A 10,961-nucleotide genomic window follows, 5' to 3' on the forward strand; every position below is an offset into this window, starting at 1 on the left:
ATTGACTGACATCCATGCTGCTTCTCGGTGAAAGCTTCCAAAATTTGCTAGTGCTCCCGTCTGCCGGCTTGACGAATGACGACCCGTTTTTAAGGAGGGAGAGGTGAATTAGGACATGTAAAACGGTTTAACTTTAACAAAAGCTTTGCATAGCTATTTCTATTCAGATGTGCTGTAAGGTCTGCTTACTGTATTAGTTTACCGCACAAAAAAGGTTAAATTCATGATGAAACCTAATAAACTTTCTTAGCAACTACTTTCTTTATTTATAAAGGTAAAGTAGAAATATAGAATAAAAGAAGGTTATAGCGGAGGAATCGAGTACTCCAGCATGTGCAATCCTTTGATTTCGGAGGATCCAGTCTGTTCAAGTAAGTTTTGCACAGAGAGCACTAAGCTCCAGAACAAAATACTCCCGTGAAGGCATTCATCGTTCAGTATGATCACCGAACAATCTGGTGTGTTGCATCTTCGTGTAGCGCAATTTTTCAATGCTTGGGCATATACAAAATTCTTATCGTCGAACTTCCTGACGAGTACAACTTTCCTAGGACTCCATTCAGTCTAAACTTTGTCCGGATTTCAGTGGATTTTCTTTCTGTGCATCACTGAGACCTACTAAAGCTTATATACTTGATAGTTGATAATCATGTTAGTTCAATTGATTGTGTTGTTACTCGATCATTGAAATCACAATATACTCTAATTGGCATTACTCACCAGCCTGGAACGTTAGTCTTGTCTTGCCTCTCAGCTTCCAAGTACTCTCAAACTACCGTGGTACCTGCAGCTTTACCAACCTATGTTTTTTTTCCCTAAGAAAAAAGAAATAATGCAACGGATCGATGAGGCTACAGTAACTACTGATGTGAGGACAGCAATACGCCACCCACATACACATTGTATCAAATTAGAAGTGAAGTCCCGCAAGAAACTTTGGTCAAAATTAATCGGAACGCGGTAAGTTTATGGCATAAACGACGCGTCGTCGTAGGTATATTCTTCTGTCCAGACGCGAAACAAGTTCAGAACAGAAGTAATTTTGTCTAAGGCTGATGAATTCGAAAGATACAGATCATAAGAAACATTGACTAGAATGCTTCGCAAGAAAATGACTTGACTGCTCTTTTCATTGGTCCCGAAACACGTGGCCACGCGCAAATCGACAGGAGAAAAGAAAACATCATAGTTCAACTAGACAGCATATTTTGATATGTTAATTGACTTTGAGAGAGTGATACTCGTACTATATAAGCTAATTGCTCGATTGGTTGCACTACCGTATTCTACGCGGTTTCCAACATTGTTGTGCTCCTAAAAGAGACGGCAAACCTAAACACGCGTTTCATTCTGTAGCAAAAAGAAAAAAAAACAGAAAACCTTTCAAGAAAAGAAAAAAGGAGGAAAATTAAAGAAAAGGTTGAATGGAAAGAAACACGGGTGTTTTCTTGGGTCTCATCAGGCGACCATCGCGAAGCCTTGTTAGCCACACTGATCGTCGTCAGGCGTTGTTCAGTGCACCCCGTACACGCCTGACGATTTCTAGTCGTCAGAATCTAAGCAAAAGTTGCGGCGGTATCCTGTTCCTGCACCCTTTGAACAGCGGGATTCTCCTGAAAACTAAATAGCTTGATACCACTTAATATTTTTAAAACAGCTTAACAATGGATGTGCATAGAGATTTGATTAGATGGGCCACAATTCATGAAAAATTGATTGTTTTTCCTTGGAATTTGACGTCTGAACTACTGTATATTAGACACTTCTATATTATAAAAATGAGAGATCACTAAACATGGAGATGTTTAAGAGGATGCTACGGTCTGCAGCATGATACAATGCTTGGCATTCTGTCATCTGGATCAACCAACACAAACTTAGAAAGACAACGTATGAGGAAACAGGATAAGTTTTAATCAATGAATAGAATGTAACATTGTACATAGGCAAATTGCCTTTTTACAGTATGGAGCGAGTAATCATCCGCATTATTATGGTACTGTCAAAGAATGAATCAAATAGATCTAAGTACATAAAGAATGGTTCTAAAAAAAAAGAATTGTTCTACGCCAAAGAATGAATGTTAAAATCCCCACAAAGTAGTGCAAGCTCATGAAAACTTTAGCCTGCAACGTAACATAAGTGATGTCAACCTATCCTGCCTGCTCCCCACCACCAGTCTGTTAGCACTACACGGCCTCTAAATCCAGTTTCTCCCAGAAATAGGTTAAGAACTTGTAAATTTCTGCAACTGTATGATTACAACGCTGATGTCGTCAGTTGAGCCCCTGGAAATCGATGTCTCAGTGAGCATCCTGCAGGCAGCCATACGAGAGGGCTTGTCATTATTGATGCAGAGAGGCCGTGCAAGGTCCACTGCCTCCTGATTATCAATCTTATCCCAGAGGCCATCAGAAGCAAGTATCAAGAACTCGCACTGCTGGTCAACCAGGAGGGTCCTGGTGTCGGGGTCAGCCACGATCCACTGCTTCAGGTGCGCATCCCCAATGCCTCTTGAAACTGCCAAGGAGCCCTGAACTCGCCATGTTCCACGATAATTTACCACGAATCCACCCTGAAATGGAGAAGAGCAGGCACGTAAGTCACATTGAAGAGTTTGTCGTCATGATGCATTCTCAGATGTCAACGAATTCCTCGATTTTCAAAGAGTTATCAAGTTCAAAATGCGCATTCATCAACAGTAGGATGAGTGTTTTTTATGCATTATTCAAAATGCATAGTTTGTGCAGGAAAGGGCAAGGGTAGGACTACCACTACTTACCAAATTCTCAATTCTCTCCTTCTCATCCTCCCGGGAGGCCCGGTGGTCGGAAGTGAGCGCCTCTGCCTTCCCCGCTCGGCTGAGCACCGCACGACAGTCTCCGGCATTGGACACGAAGAGGCCGCCCTTTTGAAGCACAGCCGTGACGCAGCACGCGCCCCCGCTCTCATCCCTCTTGAGGAACTCCTCGTCCGTCTTAAGGTAGCCCCTCTTCACCGCCCCTTCAATCTCTCCGCCATTTACCTTCTTCAACTCCTCAGCCATGAACTTGGGCATGTTCTCAGCAGCGAACTCGGCCGCGTTCTTCCCCCCGTGACCATCGAATACACCAAACAACGCCTGAGCAGTTGGAAAAAGTCGATTAAGTCTCGGTGCTTAGGACAACTTCATCAGAGGAAAACAATTGAAATTTTCCGGCCAAATGACCCGAATGGTCACGTTTTAAGGACAATTCGTAGTTCGTTTTTTTCAAGATCACGGCAAAGTACACAGATCGGACGAATTGACTTTCAATCAAGCTTACCACTTGGGGATCTCCGCCGAGCGCGACTTTGGCCACATGCCGGTCCTCCATTTCCACCCTTCTTCGTCCCTTTCCCCTACGGCAGTACGCCGCGAACTCCTCCCCTTCCTCCTCGACCTCGTTCCTCGGATCCACCTCCACCGCGGCCACCGCGGCCGCCGCGGCGCCAGTCGGCGGTACCACGAGCGGCGCCGGTCGCCGCCTCTTCAGGACTGGCCCGGCCAGTGCAGAGGCCACCGAGGCGGCGGATGCCGGCTGGGGCGACGAAGACGGGGAGATCTCCTCCCGGAGCAGCGCGCGGAGCGCGAAGGGACGGAGCGGCGAGCCGGCGGCGGCGGCGGGCGCGGGCGCCGGCGAGGAGGTGGAGACGGCGACGGCTGGCTCCGGCGAGGCCGACGCGGCCTTGCAGGAGAGCTGGCGGCGAGAGGGCGAGAACACCGGCGAGCTCGGGATGGCCACCGTGCAAGACATCGCGAGGCGGCGGCGGCGGCGGAGCTAGGGTTTCCGGGCGCTCTCTCTGTGCTCGGCGCTGGTGCCCTGCCTCTCCTCGCGAGTCCAACGCCTTTCCGCTGGTCTCGGCTTTGTTTGGAATGGTCTGCGGAAATGGCCGTTTGAAAGGGGTTTTTATATACCGTGGGACGCGTTGCCGTGGACGCGCCTAACGGGACGGGGGATGGACTATTCTATTATTAAGTACAAGTCGAGACAATTGAAAACAATTTTCACTTAGAGTTAGAGTTAGGCATGTATACCTCTTACAATAGTCTCACTTGCTAGTTAAAAGGTTTGACATGAAAAGGTGGATCCATTATTTTCAATGAAAGAAAATGATTCTGTCGATTCTCGCCCTTTTTTTCTCACCGCACGCCCCGCTTACCCGCCCGCCGTACCCGCCTGTTGCCCTCAACCTCGGACACGCACCTCCGGTGATCTCAGCTCGGATTTTCGTCCCAATCCTCCGCAATCAGCTCATTCTGATTCCCTTCTTCCTCATTTACTCCCTGCGAAATCGTTGCTTTAATCCCTGACTCCCTGTGATGGCAGTTTCCAGCAGGGGTCCACAGCTAATGTAGAAGAAAAACGAAATGGTGGTGGCGGACCGCTGCTTCAACGACAAGTCGCCAACTTCCTGAGGGCAACGGCCCATTCCTTTGCATCCCCTTCCCTGTTGATTGTGCCATATCACCGTACTACGTGGTCGAGATTGGGATCAGCCGTGTGTCCGAACTCCGGGACTGGTGAGTTCATCTGCCTTTCTCAGCGTTGTCGCCCGCCTCTCCCTGTGTCCCCGCTTCCTCACCGATGTTGGCACCCCTTCCTCTCCGGACGCCATCGCCGTCGGCACGACGTCCTAGGAAGCTGACGATTCTGGTCGCCAAGAAGCTCATCGCCGTGGGACCTTCCCCAGTGCGTCCTCATCTTCTCCACTTCCGGATCGGGAGTCCACAACTGCTATTATGATTCGATCCTCCTTATCGCCTCGATCCCGACCGAGCAACGACGACCCTCCTTCTCCTCCACAACTCTACGAGCTCCTCACCGTCGGCCTTGAGGTTCTAGCGTGCCATGCTGTGCGGTTAACCTCACGATCAAACGTGCTGCCGTACCCAACATGATGCAGTTCAAGGAGATAGTGAAATAGAGATTTGAGACTTGTCAGCGACTTCGTGCTCCAGGTAAATAAATATTATTCGATGTCCTTCCTTTTCGTTTCATCATACAAAAGAATCCCAAGAGAATGTTTTTAGGTTACGAGCCAAGTCACTGCCTCAAGTTATTCTGTCAAAACAAAATATTCATGGTCCATACTGAGTATCGAGTTATAATTCTTTATATCTATACTTATTTTGTGTGCATTTCATAGTTGAACCTTGCATGTTTAATTTTCTAAACATCACTTGGGTATCAACTTGTATGAGCTTTGTCAGGACACTTAATTTCTTTTCATCTTCAAACTGATGTAAAATAGCATCTGGTCTAATTAGATGGGTTTCACTGGCATTATTACTCTCCAAAAAACTTAAAATAGTTGTTTTTGCTCCAATTTGGAGCTCAGTGGACTGATGGTTGCTACGACTGCAGACTGGAGAGAAGCTTGAGAATAGCTTCATTCAAATCTCAGGAATAATTTTTTGGATGCACTTGCAGCAGTAAGAAGGCGGGTTCCAATTCATTCATATCATTCTCCGGTTCTTTATCTTGATGTGATCACCATCTTCTGAAGTGCAGCATTGATTTTTGGATTTCAATATTAATTTATCAATCCAGCTCTACTTTTTTTATTAATTCATGGATTGTATTACTGATATTGGGTTAGTCATGAAATTTATTTTGATTCTATGCTTCCTTTCTGTAGTAGAGTCTAGATATAATTGAGAACTCAATAGGAAATTCCGTTCTGTTTTATTTATTCTATTAGTCTCCTTTTGATTATTAAAGTGGTTGCTGATATGTGAACAGATGAAATTTCTTGGAGAACGTAGAATGCAAAGCGTTAAAGTTTAATACATCATTATTGCCTCCTCATGCGGCTATATTGATATCTTGCAAAAGCGTAGAAGGCTCACACCAGTTAAATTTGTGAAACTCAAAATTCAGTCATCTGTAACCTCAAGTGATTGACTAAAAATATAGGATTTTTGGACCTACTTCTTACTTGGTGTGGTGTGTTTTGAGAACATCTACAGTGTGTTGCTGCTGAGCCTGCTCCAAAGGCCGCCGCTCTCTGTGGACAACTGGGTCGAAGGACCTGCCAGGCCCCTGCTCTCTGTGGACAACTGGGTTGAAGGACCTGCCTCCATTCCATGAGACATCAGATAAATTTTCAATGAAAATATGTGTCTTGATGGGTTAGTTTTCTTTTTCTGGAATACTAAGGAGAGCTGCGTATCATTGCATTAAGATAGAAAAAAGAGACTCAAATAACCATACAAAACGCACACCACACACCCATCCTGGGACTTAAATACATATGCGCCCGATTTAGTATGAGGCGACCACCCCTAACCAACCACCACTGCTAACCATCAGATCGAGCAGCGGTCAGACTACTGAGGCCTTTTGCGCCTGCCAACATCCATTGATCAGCTTCATCCTGTGCAAGGAGAAGCCCCCGATCCCTCCTGGGCAAGGCACCATTAAAAACTATATCATTCCTCTTCTTCCAAAGGAACGAGTTAAATCCCCACCCAGCTTCCTTGTTGAATGGGTTAGTTTTCTTGCCGCAGTGCATGAAGAATCCATAATTTGACCCTTGGTGCTATATTCTTGGTTAATTATTACTTTCTATTTTTATTCCCATAATGATGGTGCTATATTTCTGCTCACATAGGCTGTTTTTTTTTCTGAACGTTGTGAGTGACTTGATGATGGCAAAGACGGCACGAGATCTGGTCATGTCAGCTGAAATTTGCAGCAGGTAGTTTTATCTTTTGTGCTTTATTTTAGGTATTACTGGTATAAGATAGACTTTATGTTATTATAGAACTTAAGTTCCATTGGCGGGCCATTCTTATGGTATTTTGTACTATCATTTCTTTTCTTGGTGTACTTAGATGGTCTAACAAAAGGTTGCTGATAAACTTTGAAATACTTTGTACTAACTGGTGCCCATAGAATTTTTTTCCTTCAGTTCATTATGATATGACGGGTACCTGTACCAGGGTACTTTCAGAAAGGGGCTAAGGCAACCAGGCGCCAAAAGGCCAAAGGTCCAACAGCTAGAAGCATCCTGGAAGTGACCTAGACGATGTTGCGGCCCACCGCCCGACCTCCCTTGTCAGAAGATAAGAGCCACGACTCGCCGGCTCAGCTAGCTCGAGGGTAGGGCCCGCAAGGGGTCCACAATGCCTTACCTACTCCTTGACTTAGGAAGACCTGCGCCGTACGAGAGGCATTAAATGCACGGCGTGGCCCCCCTAACCGTCCCACGCTGGAGACATGACCGGGCGAGGGGAGCCGACCTTTAATCAGGGGGTTTGAGGGTGAGGCTACACCCTATGGACCGCCCATGACGGCTTGCAGGATGAGGCCACGCGTGGGCGTACGCGCCCACGCGCCCCAGCATCATCATCACCTTCGCCGTCGAGGAGACCCGTCAAGATCAAGGTCATGCCACCGCGCCAGGCTCGGTGCGGTCCTGCAGGCGAGGTGGGACCTAGCGACAGACGTTACGTCAAGGAGCGGCCGTGAGCGCACTAAAGAGGTCGGGGGAAGTCGGGATGAGAGGCGCGCCCCGTCTAGGCCACTAATCCCGACCCACCCATTCGTCACCAGTACAGACGACTGCAACAACAATCGTCCTGTTTACTGCCATGGAGTTGGCGTACAGGATGGGAGCACGCCACGGAGCAAGCCGGGCTGTGCGTAAGCAACCCACGCTGCACAGGAGCCACCGTACAAGGCGTGCGAAGTCCACGACTAGCCAAGGGGACAGGATAAGGAGGCCTCATGGTGCAAGGAAGATCCGACCACGCCACAACCTCCGACCTCTGAGGTCGGGGACCCCCTCCATTTCTCAACGTTGTTGCCCGGTCCCTGACCTATATAAGGGGAACCAAGCCTCCTTTCTCTCTCTCTCTCTAGCATTCAACGCATACGCCCACACATCGCACAAACGCTTGCTTGCAAGCACCTCGTCGTAAGCCCAGTGCACTTGATCCAAGGAACACGACTCCTGCCGAAACTGGACGTAAGAATTTTTCCGAACCAGTATAACTCCTTGTGTCTTGTGTGCTAGCCATCGGAAGTGAGAAGAGTACGACAAACAATCACTAGTTGGCAGTCCAAAAACACCGACATGATATTTTGTTACATTGCTCAGAACTAAGTTTTGCATGAAAAATCAGATAATGTTCATCACTGCATTTGATGAATTGCTTTGGAAGAATAAAGGCAACTGCTAGAATATGTTTGCAGATATTGAGAAGTTGATATAGTTGATGGAGTTAGTGGAGATGCAGCTAGCATCTGTTTACATCCATGCTATTCCACTTGCCTCTCCAGTTTTGCCCCATTCGAAAATAAATGGGCCATGACATGTCTGGTGGCTACTGTAATTGTGTTTTTTTGAAGAAACTACTGTAATTATGTTTGGAAGCTCTAATCATAGGTCTGATCTTTTAGGGAAATTCTGAGTAATATTCATAAGTGGTAAGTGCTTTTCCATAACACGTCTTTATTGCTGATCAGTTTAGTTGTTGTTTTATATACAGAGAATTGATAAGTGATAAGTGGTAACCCTAAAACATGATGATAAAGCTCTTTTCCAACCACTCGACTACCTGTCTATGATGGTTCATTGGAGGGACCAGTGGCTTTGGTTGAGGCAAGGTGTCGTTGGGTCGCTGGCGAGCATGGATAGTCATGTAAATACGTAGATCTTTTTCATTTTGGTAATCGTGCGTGAATGTAAATGAGAAAATGAACTAATTTAGATTTACTATTTTTTTATAACCACATGTGTGGCTCACGTGTATTATAATTTACATGTTAAGCAAATATGGACATCCTTTTTCTTTATTATTTCTTCAGACTCACAAGTGAGATTTGTTCGTAAGTTATAACACAAGGGATGTTGGGATATAATCTATTTTTTAAACAAATGACCACATGTTGCATGTATATTAAATTCTTGTTTATTATAAAAATTTGAAAACACGTATTTGGGGCTTGTGCAATCTACTTAGATGAATAATTATGGCAATAGTTAAGTTTTTTGTTACTAGTTAAATATTTTTTTAATCCGTGTGATGCTAAATGTTGGTTACTTAATATAAATTTCTTATTATTATGAGTTTTGAAGATATGCCATCGCCGTTTACTAGATTTTTTATATTATAAATATGTAAACTTCTTGTTTAGTTGGTTTTTTAAAACAACGTGCCTATGGCGCGTGCCTCTCTGACTAGTAGGGATAAGAATGGACTTTGTTCCCTCGTTGTCATGGAGATTGGAACATATGTTATGCCGTGAGAATATGAGATGCTCTTTTTAAATGTTTTTTGTTTCCACTGAGGAAAAACGTTTTTTCCGGTTCAATATCTAAAACTATTGCTCTGCTTTAGGAATCAACTTTTTCTAGAAAAAGACAAATGCTCCAGTCTGTAACGTATTTTCAAAGGGACAAGAGAATTTTTTTTTTCTGGTGCGATAAATCTGCCCAAGACAAACTTGGCAGATATTTCAGTCCACTGAAGAACTTCTCTTCCGTTTACACTAACCGCAAAGGAGTCCCAATTGGATTTATCACTCTGGGTCTCTGGCTCTCATGTATTCTTTTCTTTTTACTAAAAAGACAGGACCTCTGCTGTTTCGCTTTTTTTTTTATACTCAAAATGTATTGCAAATTATAAGCAGTTTACAGAGATGAGGCAGAAGTCGCCCCAGTGAACATTTGCGAGCGCACATTGCACCGGGCAAGTTGTTCATGGTTTACATTGAGACAAGAAAATTGACAAGCATTTGAAGCGATGGACCTCCAAGCTTCTTTTGCTAGCATGTGTGCTCCAAGCTCTGCTGTTTCGCTTTGGCTCTTCTTAAGTTATCCATTGTTTGGCTATATCATTCAATTTTTATGTATAAAGCCAATTAAATTCGAAGTCCCTAATTCTTCTTCCGTGGGCAACACAAGAATGGAAGTGTGAATGCGTGCTTTGGAATGCAGTAGCGTTCAAACTTAAATCCCGCTGTTTTGCGAGACGCCAGCAGCAGCACTAGCAGCATAGAAATTTGAAAAATGCGGTGATTTTAAAACTCGTAGCGAAAGGAAAACGATAGCGCCTGCCCTGGAGTGTTATACCCGGTCTCCACCGCAGCACCGCCCAGTTTTTCACACTGGCAAGTCCACCGGAAAAAACCAACGCACGGGCGGTCATAGGAAACGACCACGGAAAGGAGAGGAAGGGAGCGAGCGCGGCTGTAGCTGTACTGTAGCCTGGCTGTGGCTGGCGGAGGAGCAGGTTTCACTGGGCTGGGACTGGGGGAGTGAACGGCGCGCGAGTCAAACGAGCATACGTTAATCCCGTGTGGGGGACGACCACGGGAACGGGAAGGAAACAAGCGCCGATCCATGATCCATCTGCCTTGTGAACGCCGATCTCGATCGGCTATTCGGCTCCTAGTATGACGCGGTCATTAATCAATTGGCAATCCGTTGCACGAACACGCAACCCCTTCCTCGTCCGCGACACGGGACACGGGTGCCGCCCAACCGTTGTCCGCCACGGGGCGTTGGGGGGCGGCGTGCGGCGCCGTGGACCGGTTTCCTTGGACGGACGCCGACCCGACCCCGTGTGCGGGTGTGGTGGCCTGATGGGATTGGGATGGGAGTTGGAGCAGGAACGTGCACGGAAGCTGCGGGCGGGGGCGGGGGGAGCTGTAGAACGCTGTGGTCTGGAAGACTTGGGGATCGGGACGGTTGCGGACGAGACGCTGACCAACGGCGATTGGACCGGACCCAGACGAACGTTGGAAGGAAGCAAGGCGACTACCTGCAGCCGCAGATCGCGTCCCGTACGCGTACGCATACGCTCGTGCAGACGCGCATTGGCACACTGGATTAAGGTCATCCAATTATGATTCTCTATTGGAGCTGATTCTCTCAGAATAAAAGTGATTCACTCTGATTCTCTAGCATAAATTTTTAAAATTAGGATG

General features: G+C 46.2%; 1 protein-coding gene across 1 annotated transcript; it reads right to left on the reverse strand.

The window, feature by feature from the left end:
- Positions 1 to 1,893: 1,893 nt before the first annotated feature.
- LOC117835159 (probable protein phosphatase 2C 32) lies at positions 1,894 to 3,896 on the reverse strand. Its single transcript, XM_034714534.1, has 3 exons — positions 3,306 to 3,896; positions 2,783 to 3,121; positions 1,894 to 2,575 (listed from the first exon to the last, which is right to left on the reverse strand). The coding sequence occupies exons 1-3, from the start codon at positions 3,774 to 3,776 to the stop codon at positions 2,228 to 2,230; spliced, it is 1,158 nt and encodes a 385-aa protein (XP_034570425.1). The 5' UTR covers positions 3,777 to 3,896; the 3' UTR covers positions 1,894 to 2,227.
- Positions 3,897 to 10,961: the final 7,065 nt, after the last annotated feature.

Source organism: Setaria viridis, chromosome 9 (assembly GCF_005286985.2).
Source record: "Setaria viridis chromosome 9, Setaria_viridis_v4.0, whole genome shotgun sequence".
NCBI classification, from domain to species: domain Eukaryota; kingdom Viridiplantae; phylum Streptophyta; class Magnoliopsida; order Poales; family Poaceae; genus Setaria; species Setaria viridis.